This window comes from Gobio gobio (genome assembly GCF_949357685.1).
Source record: "Gobio gobio genome assembly, chromosome: 10".
NCBI lineage: Eukaryota > Metazoa > Chordata > Actinopteri > Cypriniformes > Gobionidae > Gobio > Gobio gobio.
This window is the reverse complement of record NC_137116.1, coordinates 57,446,181-57,467,404: the sequence shown is the minus strand read 5'-3', so window position 1 is coordinate 57,467,404 and position 21,224 is coordinate 57,446,181. Positions and strand designations below refer to the sequence as shown.

The following is a 21,224-nucleotide window of genomic DNA, read 5'->3' as shown; positions in this document are numbered from 1 at the left end:
TCATTAAATAATATGTTTTCAACATTATAATAATCATAAATGTCTCTCGAGCATCAAATCATCATATTAGAAGGATTTCTGAAGGATCATGTGATACTGAAATGATGATAAATTCAGCTTTGATCACAGGAATAAATTGCATTTTAATAATATTTCACAATATTACTGCATTTTTAATCAAGTAAATGCAGTCTTGATGAGCATAAGAGAAGCAGTTCAGATCAGAAACTTCAGTGTAGATGTTATTGTGTATTTCAGTCATTAGAGATGTGTATTATATACTGCAGGACTTCAGTGTAGATGTTATTGTGTATTTCAGTCATTAGAGATGTGTATTATATACTGCAGGACTTCAGTGTAGATGTTATTGTGTATTTCAGTCATTAGAGATGTGTATTATATACTGCAGAACTTCAGTGTAGATGTTATTGTGTATTTCAGTCATTAGAGATGTGTATTATATACTGCAGGACTTCAGTGTAGATGTTATTGTGTATTTCAGTCATTAGAGATGTGTATTATATACTGCAGGACTTCAGTGTAGATGTTATTGTGTATTTCAGTCATTAGAGATGTGTATTATATACTGCAGAACTTCAGTGTAGATGTTATTGTGTATTTCAGTCATTAGAGATGTGTATTATATACTGCAGAACTTCAGTGTAGATGTTATTGTGTATTTCAGTCATTAGAGATGTGTATTATATACTGCAGGACTTCAGTGTAGATGTTATTGTGTATTTCAGTCATTAGAGATGTGTATTATATACTGCAGAACTTCAGTGTAGATGTTATTGTGTATTTCAGTCATTAGAGATGTGTATTATATACTGCAGGACTTCAGTGTAGATGTTATTGTGTATTTCAGTCATTAGAGATGTGTATTATATACTGCAGGACTTCAGTGTAGATGTTATTGTGTATTTCAGTCATAAGAGATGTGTATTATATACTGCAGGACTTCAGTGTAGATGTTATTGTGTATTTCAGTCATTAGAGATGTGTATTATATACTGCAGAACTTCAGTGTAGATGTTATTGTGTATTTCAGTCATTAGAGATGTGTATTATATACTGCAGGACTTCAGTGTAGATGTTATTGTGTATTTCAGTCATTAGAGATGTGTATTATATACTGCAGGACTTCAGTGTAGATGTTATTGTGTATTTCAGTCATTAGAGATGTGTATTATATACTGCAGGACTTCAGTGTAGATGTTATTGTGTATTTCAGTCATAAGAGATGTGTATTATATACTGCAGGACTTCAGTGTAGATGTTATTGTGTATTTCAGTCATTAGAGATGTGTATTATATACTGCAGGACTTCAGTGTAGATGTTATTGTGTATTTCAGTCATTAGAGATGTGTATTATATACTGCAGGACTTCAGTGTAGATGTTATTGTGTATTTCAGTCATTAGAGATGTGTATTATATACTGCAGGACTTCAGTGTAGATGTTATTGTGTATTTCAGTCATAAGAGATGTGTATTATATACTGCAGGACTTCAGTGTAGATGTTATTGTGTATTTCAGTCATTAGAGATGTGTATTATATACTGCAGGACTTCAGTGTAGATGTTATTGTGTATTTCAGTCATTAGAGATGTGTATTATATACTGCAGGACTTCAGGAACACAAACACTGACTCTACAGTGTGACTGACTGGGACATGTGCTCCACAATCTTACAAATGCCTCATGCAAACACAGATCAAAAGTCCTCAAGTTAGTCCAAAGCACATTCACAGCTGTTGAGCAAACCTCATCTCTGCATATCTATATCCTTCATACTCGAATATGTCTTCTGTTATGCCCTTTCAAATGTCATAACCTTAAACTTGTACATAGCCTGTGATTGTGTGCCTTTGTTTGCTGTTTAAACTAACAGTCACGTGCTGAAATGAACCCCTACAGCTCGAACAGTCATTTCTAAAAGAAAATATTAATATTTTTTTACCAGTTCCCAGAGCCGACGATGCAAACTTTTTTGGGACTTGACATTGCGCTGAGGATCTTCACCGGCTCCTTCGCTGAATCACAGGCACTCTCTGATCTGTCAATCAAACCGCGGCGACGCACACGAGTGTCCGTGTAGGCCACGCCCCCCGTGACAGCTCAGTTGACTCCGCCCACTATCAGCTGGTGGGTGTGTTTATGGAATCTCAAGGCATAACGATGAAGTAAAAATACAATATGGCAAGTTATGCACTGGCACAAACTTTAGTCTCAGTTGGACTAACTCAAAGCCATGCTAACACATCTTATCTACTAGCTGTAAAGCTCATCATCTATTTTTAATATGAGCATAGTGAGACAAGAAGTAAAAAGTAAAATATGCTTTATGCAAAATCTTTTGATTTTGGGTGAAATGTAAGAGATTTACGCTAGATCCAACCCCACATGGAGGTGAAAGAGATCGGCTGATTGGACAGAAAGCATCTGAGTGGCTTAAGATGCTAAATGACCTTTGAACAATAGAAGCCACTGTTAGGGAATAAACCAGAACCGCTCTCAGGGGTGAAAGGTCAAAGTTCAAAGGGAGACATTCCTCAACTCACAGTGAGCTTATGGATTTTTTTGGAGAGTTAAAACTATTTTAGTTATATTTAGCCTTTATAACATTGTGTATTTTGCGTTATTTTTATTTCAGTTTTAGTCATTTTAGTACTTCAGGAAGGAGCTCCTTCAGTTAGTTAAAATTTATATTTTCTTTTATTACAGTAGTTCAATAGCTAGCAGCAACATTGCTTTGCACACACACACACACACACACACACACACACACACACACACACACACACACACACACACACACACACACACACACACACATGTTTGTTTTTGTGAAATGTGAGGACATTCCATAGGCGTAATGGTTTTTATACCGTACAAACCGTATTTTCTATCCCCTTACACTGACCCTAAACCTACCCATCACACACACACACACACACACACACACACACACACACACACACACACACACACACACACACACACACACACACACACACACACACACACACACACACACACACACACACACTGCCCCTAAACCTACCCATCACACACACACACACACACACACACACACACACACACACACACACACACACACACACACACACACACACACACACACACACTGCCCCTAAACCTACCCATCACACACACACACACACACACACACACACACACACACACACACACACACACACACACACACACACACACACACACACACACACACACACTCACACTCACACTCACACTCACACTCACACACACACACTCACACACACACACACACTCCAGGCAGATAATACACAAGGCATAATTTTATGCATGTTTATTAATAAAAAAAAATCATATTTAAGTACAGCCACATGATAAACATCAAACGTATACAGAAATGAATGAGCTGAAAAAGTTTGATCTACACATTAATACTGTTGCTCTTTAACAATCCTGCATTTGAAGGAAATACTGAAAACGGATTGTGTGGTTCTCCTGAAAAGAAGCCGGACCGGAGTCTGCTGTTTATGAGATTAATATACCGTCTCAAACGCAAATCTGACATGAAAATAAATAGCCATAAACTACCATATTCCACAACAAATGACTGCATACTATCTGCTGGCGTCTGACACATCTCTCTAATGCATCAGAGGAAACACCTGACACACTGACGGCTCCTCATCCAGGCGAGGAATAATCTCATGATATCTACATGCAGAAAGACAGCGTTCACACAGGATGCGCTTTTCCCTGCGATATAGTTTTTCAGTGTAAACACGTGCCAGACGGACATTGTGCTTCATGACAGCAAAAACACGTTCTGTGTGAACCAGCCCTTACAAACACACAAACACATCCGTGCAGTCGTGCACTTGCAGATCACACACACACACACACACACACAGAGCAATGGCACACAACGTTAACAGACACATTTACAGACATGCACACACACTCCATCTCCCGACACACACGTGACACTGCGGACAGAAGCTCACATGCACACCCTGGGTCAGTCTCTGTGATCTGACATGGGCCGATGATGTCACACTCATATCATAGCAGACATAGATACACACTCACCTAAAGGATTATTAGGAACACCTGTTCAATTTCTCATTAATGCTATTATCTAATCAGCCAATCACATGGCAGTGTCTTCAATGCATTTAGGGGTGTGGTCCTGGTCAAGACAATCTCCTGAACTCCACACTGAATGTCGGAATGGGAAAGAAAGGAGATTTAAGCAATTTTGAGCGTGGCATGGTTGTTGATGCCAGACGGGCCGGTCTGAGTATTTCTCAATCTGCTCAGTTACTGGGATTTTCACACACAACCATTTCTAGGGTTTACAAAGAATGGTGTGAAAAGGGAAAAGCATCCAGTATGCGGCAGTCCTGTGGGAGAAAATGCCTTGTTGATGCTAGAGGTCAGAGGAGAATGGGCCGACTGATTCAAGCTGATAGAAGAGCAACTTTGACTGAAATAACCACTCGTTACAACCGAGGTCTGCAGCAAAGCATTTGTGAAGCCACAACACACACAACCTTGAGGCGGATGGGCTACAACAGCAGAAGACCCCACCGGGTACCACTCATCTCCACTACAAACAGGAAAAAGAGGCGACAATTTGCACCAGCTCACCAAAATTGGACAGTTGAAGACTGGAAACAGAATTTGGCGTAAACAGAATGAGAACATGGATCCATCATGCCTTGTTCCCACTGTGCAGGCTGGTGGTGGTGGTGTAATGGTGTGGGGGATGCTTTCTTGGCACACTTTAGGCCCCTTAGTGCCAATTGGGCATGGTTTAAATGCCACGGCCTACCTGAGCATTGTTTCTGCCCATGTCCATCCCTTTATGAGCACCATGTCCCCATCCTCTGATGGCTACTTCCAGCAGGATAATGCACCGTCACAAAGCTCCAATCATTTCAAACTGGTTTCTTGATCATGCCCATGAGTTCACTGGACTAAAATGGCCCCACAGTCACCAGATCTCAACCCAATAGAGCATCTTTGGGATGTGGTGGAACGGGAGCTTCGTGCCCTGGATGTGCATCCCACAAATCTCCATCAACTGCAGATGCTCTCCTATCAATATGGCCAACATTTCTAAAGAATGCTTTCAGCACCTTGTTGAGTCAATGCAGCGTAGAATTAAGGCAGTTCTGAAGGCCAAAGCGGGTCAAACACAGTATTAGTGTGTGTTCCTAATAATCCTTTAGGTGAGTGTACATAATAAAGGCTAGATGTCTTACGGCGGAGTCTCTAACATCATCACAGGCGGCCATCTTGTCACAGGGCTCTGTGGCTCCTGATGTGAGGCGAGTGATCTGAACACAAATACTCTTATCTCGCTGAAATCTTGACGGATTTACAAATGGTTTGGTTTCTTACAAACATTATTAACGTGGCTATAATTCTGGATGCTTGAACAAATTATGAATAAGTGTGCAGTGTCATAACTACATCTCTGACGTTTATAACACACCAAACATTTTGAAAATCGGTAGAACATTGAGCAAGTTATGGTTATTTAAAAAGTGCATGCACCATTGAAACACAATGTTATGAGTGAGCGAGCTGACTGTGACAAGATGGCCGCCAGGTGCAGACGTCGACCTCCATTGGCCAGCAGCGGACGAGACATCTAGCCTTTATTATGGATATCTATGATAGCAGCTACAGCCTTCAGACTGGTGTTCCCTCAACAACGCCGAGTCTGTCACGATGCATTTACAGCCATATCATAGCTATGCACAGAATTAATAACACAGGAACCCCTGAAACTAGCAGACGCATTTCTGTTGCAAAAGGCCAGGCACACAACGATCGAACCACTTAATTAATAGTTGTAACGTTTTAGACATTCCTGCCTTATAGAGGCACAATCAGCTTGTTCAGAAAACCACAAAACATTTTTGGAAAAATACTAGAAAATGTTCATTCATAGGCATAAGAGAGAAAGAGAGAGTACAACCACAAGATGCCAGAGCGATCTGTAGAAAACCTGTGCTGGTGTCGCGATGCCATCCTGACGGGATATGGCTGGCAGGCACACAGCTGGAATACTGCGGGAATGTTAGTGGAATTTACTGACGTGACATTTGACGTCATCCAGGCTGAGGACAGTGCCGTGATCAGTGTTGTTGTTGTTGTTGTGATGTTTCTTGTCGGAGCAGCGGCAAAACCTGTATTTCATTACCTTGACAGACACAAAGGAAAAAAGATGTTGAGATTGAGAAATCAACTTTCCCTTGAGCCTTTGATATATAAGACAGGGTTTCTGCAGGTTTACCAAGTCAAATTTAAGACTTTTTACAGTTTTTCTCAATTGTTTACACACAAATTCTGGTACTTGAGACACAATGACCACAACATGTAACTCATTCACCAACTGAACCAATTCTGCTAAACTACAAGCACAGTTCCTGCTTTACACTCAAATTGCAGTTCTAAAACACACTTTTTTCAAAACACTACACACAATTTTTATGCAGAAAATCTCTTGTTTTCACAAGGAACACACTGCCATTCAAACACACACACTGACTCTTCACATGAGCAAACACCTGTCACGCAGTTTTACAATCAGCAATCAGAGCTTTAGCATAAAAGGGCAACAGGTGAGAAACCGAAGAGAGGATGCAGCATAGTTAAATCTTTTTTTTTTTTTTTTACTGTAACTGTACAGTAAATTCTTCTGTTGTTTTGTATGTAGACCACTGTATGTGCAACTTTGTGATGGTTGGGGTGTACACACTGTGTACATTGTTTTTGTGGGAAAAATAAAATATATTTGTTACCGTGTATTTGTGTGTTCTGAGTATGAAAACAATATTCTCAAATATTTTACAACACACTTATGTATGTACTGTCTGTTGTAAGTGTAACACTGAACCAAAAAAGACCTAAGTCATTATGATGAAAGGAGAAGAAGTGTTTTACATTCATCATAGTGTTTTACATTGAGCACATCAGTGTTCAACTGGTTCTTATAAATGTCTATTCATATGATGGTTTGTGTGTGTCATTTGAAAACAAATTTCCATTTTGAAAAGAAATAACATTGTTCCCTTTCGTTCAGTCACTACGACGTACGTTAGTGACTAACGAATGGGGGGTTTCGCTTAGAAGCCAATCATCTTCATCGTGTTCAACAGCGCCCAATGGCAGTGCCAATGCCATGGGCATGCGGAATTTGCATGCGTAACTCCGCCCCACCTCGTGGGTATATAAGGAAGTACGCTGCGAACATCGCATTATGTTTCTGCTTTGGAGCCAAGAGGATCTCTTCACTCCTACAAGCCTGATCTGAGTCATCGACAGCTTTCGAGACGAGCAGCTTTCCAGAGGCGTTGGTGTTACGGCGCGTTCCAGTGATCATCATACTGCCTGCCTGCTGATCTGCGCAGTGGTCCGCTAGACAGCTGGTGTGTGGTCCCTGGGCGCTTCGGCGTTCTCTGCGAGGCTTTCCTCTCATAAAAGAGCTTACACGTGACGCGTCCTTTTCAGGATGTCTCGTCCGTGTACTTCTGGGTGTGGTCGGTTGCTTTCCTCCTCTGATGGGCACGAACACTGTCTGGTATGTTTGGGCTTTCAGCATGCTCAGACAGCGTTCGCGGATGAGTCATGTTCTCACTGCGGGAACATGACCATCGCAATGTTGCGGTCAAGACTCCATGACCTTCGTTCTGAAGTGAGAGTCCCCTCTACCACACCCCGATCTACTGAGTCCCAGAGGCCCAGTACTTCGGCTGGTGGTCAGGGTGACTTGACGGTTACGGTGTGGAACAAAGCCCCGACGCTCATGCCTCGGGCCACACCCCCGTCTTGCACATTGCAACCCGCGAGCGTTCAGATGCAGATCGCGGGGCCGGCTCCGGCCCCCCCGCGCATCTCATTTGGCGCTCTGGAGGAGGATGCGATGTCGATCACCGCATCACAAGGTGGGCTCGAGTCCTCTGGAGATGACGACTCGGCTGTGCTGCCGCCCTCGGGCGTGCCAGCATTGCCCGAGTCAGATCCAGAGCTGACAGCCATGTTGTCTCGGGCAGCCGCGAGTTTAGGGATCGAGTGGAACCCTCCACCCTGTCCCGAACGCTCAAGGCTCGATGATTGGTTTTTGGGGGCTCGCGCTGACACCCGTCAGTCCTTGCCCTCAATACCTTTCTTTCCCGAGCTGCATGAGGAACTCACGCGGTCCTGGAAGTCCCCGTTGTCTTCCCGTGACCGTTCACTGACTTCCTCCGCCTTCTCCGTCCTCGATGGGGCGGCAGCTAAAGGGTACACTGGGGTCCCTCCAGTTGAACGTTCTGTTGCGATGCAACTGTGTCCTCAGAGCGCTTCAACCTGGCGTGGTGATCCTAAGCACCCCTCCAAAGCCTGTCGATTCACATCAACCTTGGTGTCGAAATCGCACAGAGCCGCGGGGCAGGCTGCCGCTTCGCTGCATGCCATGGCGATCCTCCAGGTCTACCAGGCCAGGATCCTCAAGGACATGCACGAGGGTGGAGTTGATCCGGGGCTCTTAAATGAGCTGCGTGCCGCCACCGACCTCGCTCTCCGGGCGACGAAGGTGACCGCACGCTCCCTGGGTCAAGTGATGTCCACAAATGTGGTCCAGGAGCGTCACCTGTGGCTGAACCTGGCCGATATGCGGGACACCGAGCGAACCCGGTTCCTCGATGCCCCCATATCCCAGGCCGGCCTCTTCGGCGGGGCGGTTGAGGACTTTGCCCAACAGTTCTCAATCGCCCAGAAGCAGACTGAGGCTATCAAGCACGTACTGCCCCGGCGGCCAGCTGCTGCCTCCACCCCGCCGCCGGCACAGTCAACTCAGTCTGCTCCACGCCGAGGACGCCCTCCTAAGGCTCCCGCCCCTCCCACCCGGTCCAAGCAGCAGCCTTCACCCGGGCCGGGTCGCGGAGGAAGCCGTAGGAAGGCGTCCAAGTCCCCTCAGGCCGCCCCGCGCCCCGCGCCCCGCTAAACGCCAGGCCAAGCGGCGCTCCTGAGACGGACGGCTCAGGGATGGGAAATTCTTTCGAGGAGATGGTAGCAGGACCACTCCTTCCCCCGGTGGAGGGCCGGGGGAGAATCCTTTGTTCAGCTGCTGGCCCCCGGGTCAGCAGCACCCTAATTTGGTCAAAGAAAGAATTAACACTCCCATCCCTGAGCCCACAGAGTCCGGTGATGACGGTGCGCGCCACCCACGGGTCCCGCCACTCGCATCCCACTCTGTCGCCAGCCTCCTGGCAGAGCAGACCCCAGTGGAACGCTGGTCCTTCCCTGGTCTCCTCTGTCAGGACGCAGCTGTCAACCGTGCCCCCGCACCGGGACGCCCCACAGCCTCCCATGTCCGGGCCGGTGACGCTGCATCGCTGCAAGCCCACACCGGGTACGTCTGTACACCGTATGACCCCGCTGGTGCAGTTTCTGGATGTCTGGCTTCAGCTTCCAGGGCTGTCCCGCTGGGTCGAGCGGACCGTCAGGCGCGGCTACGCGATTCAGTTCGCGCAGGTTCCTCCCTGCTTCCGGGGAGTCCGTTCCACCATGATCGGGGCCAACGCCCCCGTCATGCGAGCGGAGATTGCCACCCTACTGGCGAAGGGTGCGATCGAACCTGTCCCTCCAGCCGAGATGAATTGCGGGTTTTACAGCCCGTACTTCATTGTACCCAAAAAGACCGGTGGGCTACGGCCAATCCTGGACCTGCGCGTCTTGAACCGTTACCTTCACCGGTTTCCGTTCAAGATGTTGACAGCGAAACGCCTTTTCGAATGCGTTCGTCCACACGATTGGTTTGCAGCGATCGACCTGAAGGACGCCTACTTCCATGTCTCCATTTTGCCTCGACACAGACCGTTCCTACGGTTTGCTTTCGAGGGGCGGGCATATCAGTACGCAGTTCTACCATTCGGGCTATCTCTGTCCCCTCGCGTCTTTACGAAGATTGCCGAGGCAGCCCTTGCGCCCCTTCGGCAGCACGGGGTCCGCATCCTGAACTACCTCGACGACTGGCTCATACTGGGTCCCTCTCGAGAGCAGGTTTGCGGACACAGAGATCTGGTGCTCCATCACCTAGCCCGTCTGGGCCTTCGGGTCAACTGGGAGAAGAGCAAACTTTGCCCCGCGCAGAGGATCTCTTTTCTCGGTATGGATATCGACTCGGTCGCCATGTGCGCGCAGCTTTCGAGCGAGCGCGCGCAGTCTCTGCTGACTTCCCTTCGACAACTCGAGGGCAAGAGTGCGGTTCCACTGAAACACTTTCAGAGGCTCCTGGGGCATATGGCATCTGCAGCCGCGGTAACGCCGCTCGGATTGCTTCATATGAGACCGCTTCAGCACTGGCTACGCGATCGAGTCCCGAGATGGGCATGGCGGTCTGGCACGCTCCGGGTCCCAGTGACCCGGGCCTGCTTACAGACACTCACCCCGTGGTCGAACCTCAAGTTTCTACGGACCGGAGTGTCCTTAGAACGAGCTTCCCGGCATGTTGTTGTGACAACAGATGCATCATCCACGGGCTGGGGTGCCATGTGCAATGGACAAGCAGCCGCGGGCTCCTGGACAGGACCCCAGCGCCTTCTGCATGTCAATTGCCTCGAGTTACTGGCTGTACGGTTCGCCCTGCACCGCTTCCGAGCGTTGCTGAAGGGTCAACATGTGCTAGTCAGGACAGACAACACGGCCGTAGTAGCGTACATCAACCACCAGGGCGGTCTACGCTCCCACCGTATGTCTCAACTCGCCCGCCATCTCGTTTTGTGGAGTCAGAAGCGCCTGAGGTCCCTTCGTGCTGTCCACATCCCTGGAGACCTGAACTGTGCAGCCGACGAGCTGTCACGGTTTCAGCCTCTCCCCGGAGAGTGGAGACTCCACCCCCAGACGATCCAGCTGATATGGGAACGGTTCGGCGACGCACAGGTAGATCTGTTTGCCTCCCAGGACTCTTCCCATTGCTCCCTGTATTATTCCCTGACCGAGGGCACCCTCGGCACGGATGCACTGGTGCACAGCTGGCCGTCCGGGCTACGCAAGTATGCGTTTCCCCCAGTGAGCCTTCTTGCACGGGTACTGTGCAAGATCAGGGAGGACAAGGAGCAGGTCGTCTTGGTCGCCCCGCTTTGGCACGGCCAGACCTGGTTCCCAGAACTCTTACTCCTTGCGACAGCCCCTCCCTGGCCTATCCCTCTGAGACCAGTCCTCCTGACTCAGAGACGGGGCACCTTTTGGCACCCGCGTCCAGCGTTCTGGAAGCTCCACGTGTGGCTTCTGGACGGGACACGGCAGGTTTGAGTAGCCTTCCACCTGCGGTGGTCGCTACCATCACTTCCGCTAGAGCTGAGTCTACACGACGTCTCTACGCGTTGAAGTGGAACCTCTTCGTCACATGGTGCTCTTCCCGCCAAGAAGACCCCTGGAAATGCCCGATCGGGTCCGTGCTATCGTTTCTCCAGGAGGGGGTGGAGCGAAGGCTGTCTCCCTCCACCCTGAAAGTGTACGTGGCCGCAATATCTGCCTACCACGATCTCCTGGGAGACAAAAAGGTAAGTCAGCACGACCTGATCATCAGGTTCCTGAGGGGGGCGAGGAGACTGAATCCTCCTCGCTCTCCTCTCGTTCCCTCTTGGGACCTCTCAGTAGTCTTAAGTGCTCTGCAGAGGCCTCCCTTTGAGCCTTTGCGGTCGGCCGAGATTAAGTTCTTGTCTATGAAGACGGCTCTGCTGACCGCATTGGCCTCGCTTAAGAGGGTCGGGGACCTGCAAGCATTTTCGGTTGACGAAGCGTGCCTTGAGTTCGGGCCGGCTAACTCTCACGTGATCCTGAGACCCCGGCCCGGATACGTGCCCAAGGTTCCTACCACTCCGTTCCGAGATCAGGTGGTGAACCTGCAAGCGCTGCCTTTGGAGGAGGCAGACCCAGCCTTGGCATTGCTCTGTCCAGTACGCGCTCTCCGCGCCTACGTAGACATGACGCAGTGTTTCAGGACCTCAGACCAGCTCTTTGTCTGTTATGGTGGAGAGCGGAAGGGAAGCGCTCTCTCAAAGCAGAGGCTGTCTCACTGGATAGTGGACACCATTGTTTTGGCATACCAGCAGCAAGGCCGACCATGTCCCCTTGGTGTGAGGGCACACTCCACCCGGAGTGTGGCCTCCTCTTGGGCTCTAGCGCATGGCGCCTCGCTAACAGACATCTGCAGAGCTGCAGGCTGGGCGACACCCAACACATTCGCCAGATTCTACAATCTCCGAGTGGAGCCAGTGTCCGACTATGTACTCGCCCCTACGGGTGGCCGGTAATGGGCCAGGCTCAGGTGTCTTCGCTTGCTCGCCATTCCACTCCCATGACTGGATACGTGCGATATTTTCCTCAGGTGAGCTCCCCGAGAGCCCTGAGCTCCTCCAGCACTGTCGACGCCGACATCAGTTCAGTCTGCCCTTTCGAGCCCAGACCCTCATGTCCGGCCAGGTGCTCCGTGTGCATGGTTCCCCTCCGGCGACCCCCACACGAGTATTCCCACCGTAAGCCTCCTCAGTGAGCAGGTGTCTTTCCCTTGGCAAGTCCCTGCCACCCCTAGGGTTAAAAATCCACCTTCGGCTGGTACCCTAGAGATCTTCCATATGCAACCCTCAGCGGGTCATATGTGTATTCTCTAAGTCCTCCCTACGGTAGGCATCTTGGCATTCCCTCACTGGGATATGCTTCCCAGTGTACCTTGGTAATCCTGTGATAAGTGGGAGTCCTAGGGCCTAAGTGGCGGGATCTCACACTTACGCAGGGCACTGGATGACAGCTGAGTGGCGTTGTTGAATAGGATCCCCCATTCGTTAGTCACTAACGTACGTCGTAGTGACTGAACGAAAGGGAACGTCTCGGTTACGTATGTAACCCTCGTTCCCTGAGGAGGGAACGGAGACGTACGTTTCCTTAGCCACGTCAGCTGTGCTGCCTGGAACGCGAGGAGTTCAGTCTTGGCTCCTGCAGCAGTAACATAATGCGATGTTCGCAGCGTACTTCCTTATATACCCACGAGGTGGGGCGGAGTTACGCATGCAAATTCCGCATGCCCATGGCATTGGCACTGCCATTGGGCGCTGTTGAACACGATGAAGATGATTGGCTTCTAAGCGAAACCCCCCATTCGTTAGTCACTAACGTACGTCTCCGTTCCCTCCTCAGGGAACGAGGGTTACATACGTAACCGAGACGTTTTGAATGTAAAGTTGCATTTTGCAGGAGAATTGAGGGGTTTTGCCCATTGTGTGTGTGTTTTTGGATTTGTGTGTAGAGTTCTGAGAGTAAGAGGCATGCTTTCAGAAAATGTGTGTAAACAATCGAGAAAAACTGTAAGACCATTATGAATTAAATTTAAGACCTAAATCATGCAATAAAAAAACTTGCAAAGCAAAATAATAAATGTATTAGTATTAGTAAACTTGCACTTCCTCATAGCTCAATACCACCAGGATTGGAAAAATATATATATATATATTTTATGTATATTTTTTTATACTGATTTTTTGGTGGTCATTTCCAGAAATGTGCATGTTTTTTTTTTCATAATTAGGATGCCACATATACCATATTATTATGTTAGATGCCCAATAGTCACAAATGACAATAAAAGGTCCAGTGGTGTGTTATCTAGCTTTAATAACATGATCACTTAACCCTTAACTGTCACCCTCCTTTTTGAGAATACAAATGAAAATGCACTATCCAAACTTAAAGGGCTGTAATTCAAGAATGCTTTGGATTATATAGACCTAAGTTTGGTCTTGTTTTACAGTTTTTTTCAATTGTTTACACGCAATTTTGAAAACAGAGTTCTTTTTGTCAAAATATAATCACAATTATCCAAACACCACACTCAATTAGCAAAATTCCTAGATTGTTTGCAAAATGACACACTTCAGTCAAAACATATATACATATTTGTGAAAATGCTATTTGTTTTCATTTAACCAACACAGTCATCAATGATCATACACTATTGCAGCCAGTTTCACACTGCTGTGATAAATTAAAAACACATTTGTAAAAAAAAAAAATAGATTTTTAGCCAGACATTCTTACTGTATGTAAGAGATAATTTAGGTGACAAAAAATAGTGAGAAACTCACAACATTATTCATGATTTGTTTTGAGATAGGAGAATGTAGACAAATACTGTAGGCCTACTATAACCTTACTGCACTGCACAACACTGATGCTGCAGACTGAATATGTCAAGTATTTATTTCAATACTTACTAAGAGTATTTCTTACCATAATCAGTTACAGTAATCAACCAACAATGAAATCAATGAAACAAATAAAATCTGTAGACAAATAAAAATTACTGCATGATGTACATAAACTTTTACTCTGAAGAAAAACTACTGTAAAAGCCTGAGTGCTACGTTTTCAACAAATGTGTGCTTCCACACCTGGTGGATGTGATTATCCAATTCGTTCATTAGTGTGGTCATTGGCAATCCGGGGCTTTGTAATGACAAGGAAGTAACCTCAAAATCCTTATCTGTGTCTAAGGTGTGAAAATGTGTGTAGAGTTTTACAAATCACTGTGTGTAATGTTTTGCAAAAAGGGTGAAGCAGACCTTGTGTGCAATGTTGTGCAAATCTGTGGAGGTGTTTTGCTCATTGGAGTAGAATTTTGCAAATTGTGTGGAAATTTTAATTTTAGTGTGTAAACAATCGTAAAAAACTGTAAAGCAGACACTCGGCAGATTATTGCTGAAGTGAAAGCCATTCAAAATAGGAAAGAATGAAAAAGTTATGGAAGTTAAATTTACTGCAAATAAAAAATATTGTACTAAATATTTTTATTTTATATAAAATATATATTTTACAAAAATGTTTTAATCTAAAATTACTATAAAATCAAAGCCATGTGTCTAACCAAGTTGTGTTCCAAATTTGAAGTTGATATCACAAAAATTAAAGTCCCCATGAGATTTTGTTTAGGGCGCTGTACCAAAAATAGCCACCGGATTTCATTTAAATTCCATTGATAGTTTTTTTGATGCATTTTCCTGTAATTTTCTGTCCAAATGTCACTTCCATCACAAAACGGTCACCAAATCTGGAACCTTGAGACTCAGACCTTTCTGACGATATGTGCTTTGTCAAGATTAGAAAAGATTTTGATTATAAAGTAGTTAAAATAAATGTTGAAATATGAAACATGACGCCGCCCACTAGGGGAGGAGTCTGCTAAAAGAATTTAAAGTACCATTTCCATGGTAACGCAACATCCAATTTTAAAACGGTTTTCACAGGATGAATTTTTAGTTCATAAGCTTTCGAATGCTACCTAAATTATGATGATTACTAAAATATATGATACGAAAAAAAGGCGATCAAAAAAAGAGTGCCAGGTGTCCCGCCAACGGGTTAAGAGTTAAAGTGGGAAATATGACCAAAATCTTACAAGTAAACCACATCAATAAGCAATTGCTTAATATAACTAAAAAGTTCTCAAAGTAATCAAGTAAAGGCTGTGTATTTGTGTGAATTTTTAGCGTATTTGTGTGTATTTCATCGTATTTGTGTGTATTTAATCGTATTTGTACGTATTTTTATCATATTTGTGTGTATTTAATCGTATTTATGTGTATTTGTGTATTTAATCATTCAGGGGTAATATTAGGTAATATTAATATTAGTTTATTAGGTCATTATGTGAGATGAAAGGTGAGAAAGATTGATCTTTGCTTTCCCGATCGCGGAACTGGAAGAACTGAAGAACTATTATCTGAAGAATAAAATCCGTTTGATGTGTCTGTGGTACAATCCGAAAGAGTCGCACCAATAACACGAAAGCTGCGTGCTGGTCTCATTTGTAGTTGTACTACAGCGAACTATAGTTGGACTAGCGAAACAAAGAACTACAACAGCCCGGCCGGAATAAACACACACACTAAAGCGCTGCGCTAGCATTTCAATGAGCAATAGAGGTAGCGTTACATGGACGAAGGAAAATTAAGACCCGTTTAAAATGATTTAAGACCTAGAACTCAATACTTCAGCGAATTTAAGACTTTTTGAGGCCTAAAATTTTTATTTTGAAAAGTTAGACTTTTTAAGACCCCACGGGAACCCTGTAAAAGTTCATCATGATATAAGAATATCCTGTAAGTTTCGGAGCTGAAACTCCAACCGTTGCAGTCTGTCAGTCGTGTAATGCATGTGAATGGGGTCTAATTCTATTAGAGTAAAAAAACATTCACAGACAACTTAAAATTAAACCCCGCGGCTCGTGACGACACATTGATGTCTTAAGACACGAAACCATCGGTTTCTGCGAGAAACCCAACAGTATTTATGCTATTATTTCACCTCATATCAGATGAATGTCATCAGCTCTCCAGACGGCCATAACTTCCTGTGAGTAAGGTCAAAATACCAGCGCGGTCATAGAAATATACATAGATGCCTCATTAGAGCCTGCGCAGATCGGTCGAATGAGGAATCTACGTATACACTCACCTAAAGGATTATTAGGAACACACACTAATACTGTGTTTGACCCCTTTGGCCTTCAGAACTGCCTTAATTCTACGTGGCATTGACTCAACAAGGTGCTGAAAGCATTCTTTAGAAATGTTGGCCATATTGATAGGAGAGCATCTGCAGTTGATGGAGATTTGTGGGATGCAGATCCAGGGCACGAAGCTCCCGTTCCACCACATCCCAAAGATTCTCTATTGGGTTGAGATCTGGTGACTGTGGGGCCATTTTAGTCCAGTGAACTCATTGTCATGTTCAAGAAACCAGTTTGAAATGATTGGAGCTTTGTGACGGTGCATTATCCTGCTGGAAGTAGCCATCAGAGGATGGGGACATGGTGCTCATAAAGGGATGGACATGGGCAGAAACAATGCTCAGGTAGGCCGTGGCATTTAAACCATGCCCAATTGGCACTAAGGGGCCTAAAGTGTGCCAAGAAAACATCCCCCACACCATTAAGGCCCGGGTATACTTCACTTACCGCGCCCGGACGCGTCACGCGCGCAGCCCTGTCTGCGCGTCTTTCAAAGTATACTACACAACGGATGCGCGCGGAGGATCGCGTTCGACACATGCGCAGTAAAAAAGTGTCTATGCTCCACCAGACATCGGAGGGCAGCACTGAGTCCTGTCATCAACGGGACATTCGCTGGGCATGATCGGAGAAGAACTGTAGTGCATCCACCATTGCAACATAGTTTGGAAGAAACACTGAAGAATCAAAAATTCTCTCTTTTTTTCCAAGCGTGTTGTTTTTAAACCGGTCTTTGCACACTCTTCTTCGACTCTTCTTGAACACTGTGCTCAATACTGTGTTTATTGCCACCTAGTGGACTCTTCTGTACTGCTGGCGCATGCGCTGTTGCACGCGGACCGTCCGCGGCCGAAGTATACCCGGGCCTTTACACCACCACCACCACCAGCCTGCACAGTGGTAACAAGGCATGATGGATCCATGTTCTCATTCTGTTTACGCCAAATTCTGACTCTACCATCTGAATGTCTCAACAGAAATCCAGACTCATCAGACCAGGCGACATTTTTACAGTCTTCAACTGTCCAATTTTGGTGAGCTGGTGCAAATTGTCGCCTCTTTTTCCTCTTTGTAGTGGAGATGAGTGGTACCCGGTGGGGTCTTCTGCTGTTGTAGCCCATCCGCCTCAAGGTTGTGTGTGTTGTGGCTTCACAAATGCTTTGCTGCAGACCTCGGTTGTAACGAGTGGTTATTTCAGTCAAAGTTGCTCTTCTATCAGCTTGAATCAGTCGGCCCATTCTCCTCTGACCTCGAGCATCAACAAGGCATTTTCTCCCACAGGACTGCCGCATACTGGATGCTTTTCCCTTTTCACACCATTCTTTGTAAACCCTAGAAATGGTTGTGTGTGAAAATCCCAGTAACTGAGCAGATTGTGAAATACTCAGACCGGCCCGTCTGGCACCAACAACCATGCCACGCTCAAAATTGCTTAAATCACCTTTCTTTCCCATTCCGACATTCAGTGTGGAGTTCAGGAGATTGTCTTGACCAGGACCACACCCCTAAATGCATTGAAGACACTGCCATGTGATTGGCTGATTAGATAATTGCATTAATGAGAAATTGAACAGGTGTTCCTAATAATCCTTTAGGTGAGTGTGTGTATCTATGATGACATTCGTCTGATATGAGGTGAAATAATAGCACAAATACCGTTTGGTTTCTCTCATAAACCGATCGTTTCATGTCTTAAGACATCAATTTGTCGTCACGAGCCGCAGGGTTTAATTTGAAGTTGTCTGTGCATATTTTTTTACTCTCATAGATGTTGTTACCATTAACATGCATTATACGACTGACAGACTGCCACGGTTGGAGTTAAAAATCTTAATTTGTGTTCTACTGAAGAAACAAACACACCTACGTCTTGGATGCCCTGGGGGTAAGCAGATACACATCACATTTTCATTTTTGGGTGAACTATCCCTTTCATTTCTTTTAAAACAACCCTTTTTGTTTTGAACAGTAGTGTATTTTTAGCTTGCCATGTTAAGTCAAGAGTTTTTTTGTAAATAACGACTTGATGAAAATTATTATTTTTTGGTTGGTTGGTTGGTTGGTTGGTTGGTTAAAATATTTCTTTAATAAAATGTTAAAATGTCATAAAATGACAGAAATGTTTATGACAGGGCAGAACATTGATACATATACTTCATAAACCTTACCTCATAAAGGTAGTCAAAAAGCTCCAGGATCGTAAGAATACTGGCTCCAATGAAAAGCCCCATCTGTCCTCCGATATCACCTGCCAACACACAAACACAGAGACTGAGCTGCTAAAGATGCACATTTACAGCTCTTGAAGTAAAAGCGAGTTACTCATAGACACCACTAATGAGTAACATGTGACTTACCCAAGAGCCCAGCCACCTCATAGGCTTTCCTCTGCTCAATGGTTTCATAGTTCAGAGCCTCGAAGAACACGTCCAGCACCAGGACATTCTCACTGACAGCACACACAACACAGATTAGCATGTGTTTGGCATTCCAGCATGGCAGATTATCAATTACAGAGCTGAAGTTACACATAGTTAATCAATGAGTGTTCAAACACCCGGGGCTGAGACGGAGAACAGACACTGAACTCACCTTATGTACTTCTCAGATTTGCTGTACTTCTTTGCGAGGTATTTGACGGAGGCTTTGCTGGGGATCTTGACGAAGGACAGCTCTTTGGCGTAGCGTGTGATGTTGCACGGAGTCTCGCATGAGCAGTAGTCGCTGTCCGTGTCCACAAGGAAATCTTTGAGAGAAATCATTAAAACATGCAAACATTAAAATGATGTGTCCCTATTATTGCTATTTTAATGGTTGCCAATTTCGTTTCGGAGGTCTGCTACAATAAGACGCATCACAATTTTAATTTTCTCATAATATACAGTGCTCAATTCAGCTCATTTCTCACAGAAGTTGCGTCCCAAATTACTCACTACACTGATGAGGCATAACATTATGACCTAATACACAACAAACTGAGATGCTCTGTGTATTCTGACACCTTTCTATCAGAACGAGTTTGAGCTCCAGTAGCTCGTCTGTTTGATCGGACCACACGGGCATCAATGACCCTCAGCCGCCCATGACCCTGTGGCCGGTTCTCCACTGGTCCTCCATGACCCTGTGGCCGGTTCTCCACTGGTCCTCCATGACCCTGTGGCCGGTTCTCCACTGGTCCTCCATGACCCTGTGGCCGGTTCTCCACTGGTCCTCCATGACCCTGTGGCCGGTTCTCCACTGGTCCTCCATGACCCTGTGGCCGGTTCTCCACTGGTCCTCCATGACCCTGTGGCCGGTTCTCCACTGGTCCTCCATGACCCTGTGGCCGGTTCTCCACTGGTCCTCCATGACCCTGTGGCCGGTTCTCCACTGGTCCTTCATGACCCTGTGGCCGGTTCTCCACTGGTCCTTCATGATCCTGTGGCCGGTTCTCCACTGGTCCTTCATGACCCTGTGGCCGGTTCTCCACTGGTCCTCCATGACCCTGTGGCCGGTTCTCCACTGGTCCTCCATGACCCTGTGGCCGGTTCTCCACTGGTCCTCCATGACCCTGTGGCCGGTTCTCCACTGGTCCTTCATGACCCTGTGGCCGGTTCTCCACTGGTCCTTCATGACCCTGTGGCCGGTTCTCCACTGGTCCTCCATGACCCTGTGGCCGGTTCTCCACTGGTCCTCCATGACCCTGTGGCCGGTTCTCCACTGGTCCTCCATGACCCTGTGGCCGGTTCTCCACTGGTCCTCCATGACCCTGTGGCCGGTTCTCCACTGGTCCTTCATGACCCTGTGGCCGGTTCTCCACTGGTCCTCCATGACCCTGTGGCCGGTTCTCCACTGGTCCTCCATGACCCTGTGGCCGGTTCTCCACTGGTCCTCCATGACCCTGTGGCCGGTTCTCCACTGGTCCTTCATGACCCTGTGGCCGGTTCTCCACTGGTCCTTCATGATCCTGTGGCCGGTTCTCCACTGGTCCTTCATGACCCTGTGGCCGGTTCTCCACTGGTCCTTCATGACCCTGTGGCCGGTTCTCCACTGGTCCTTCATGACCCTGTGGCCGGTTCTCCACTGGTCCTTCATGATCCTGTGGCCGGTTCTCCACTGGTCCTTCATGACCCTGTGGCCGGTTCTCCACTGGTCCTTCATGACCCTGTGGCCGGTTCTCCACTGGTTCTTCATGACCCTGTGGCCGGTTCTCCACTGGTCCTTCATGACCCTGTGGCCGGTTCTCCACTGGTCCTTCATGACCCTGTGGCCGGTTCTCCACTGGTTCTTCATGACCCTGTGGCCGGTTCTCCACTGGTCCTTCATGACCCTGTGGCCGGTTCTCCACTGGTCCTTCATGATCCTGTGGCCGGTTCTCCACTGGTCCTTCATGACCCTGTGGCCGGTTCTCCACTGGTTCTTCATGACCCTGTGGCCGGTTCTCGACTGGTCCTCCATGACCCTGTGGCCGGTTCTCCACTGGTTCTTCATGACCCTGTGGCCGGTTCTCGACTGGTCCTCCATGACCCTGTGGCCGGTTCTCGACTGGTCCTCCATGACCCTGTGGCCGGTTCTCCACTGGTTCTTCATGACCCTGTGGCCGGTTCTCCACTGGTCCTTCTTGACCCTGTGGCCGGTTCTCCACTGGTTCTTCATGACCCTGTGGCCG

The 21,224-nt window shown here is 46.7% G+C and overlaps 2 protein-coding genes across 2 annotated transcripts in view; both read right to left on the bottom strand.

The window, feature by feature from the left end:
• The window catches only part of gpd1a (glycerol-3-phosphate dehydrogenase 1a), a 19,933-nt gene extending 17,690 nt beyond the window's left edge, over window positions 1-2,243 (bottom strand). Inside the window, exon 1 of the mRNA XM_079826520.1 lies at window positions 1,964-2,243. Coding sequence (XP_079682646.1) covers window positions 1,964-2,007 — 44 coding nt within the window. The 5' untranslated portion in view covers window positions 2,008-2,243. The remainder of the gene's footprint in view (window positions 1-1,963) is intronic.
• A 1,104-nt stretch (window positions 2,244-3,347) lies between these two features.
• asic1a (acid-sensing (proton-gated) ion channel 1a) overlaps window positions 3,348-21,224 on the bottom strand; it is a gene marked incomplete at its 5' end in the record, with an annotated part of 43,918 nt that continues 26,041 nt past the window's right edge. Inside the window, 4 exons of the mRNA XM_079826864.1 lie at window positions 3,348-6,232; window positions 18,745-18,824; window positions 18,934-19,025; window positions 19,169-19,322. Of these exons, the coding sequence (XP_079682990.1) occupies window positions 6,110-6,232; window positions 18,745-18,824; window positions 18,934-19,025; window positions 19,169-19,322 (449 nt within the window). The 3' untranslated portion in view covers window positions 3,348-6,109. The remainder of the gene's footprint in view (window positions 6,233-18,744; window positions 18,825-18,933; window positions 19,026-19,168; window positions 19,323-21,224) is intronic.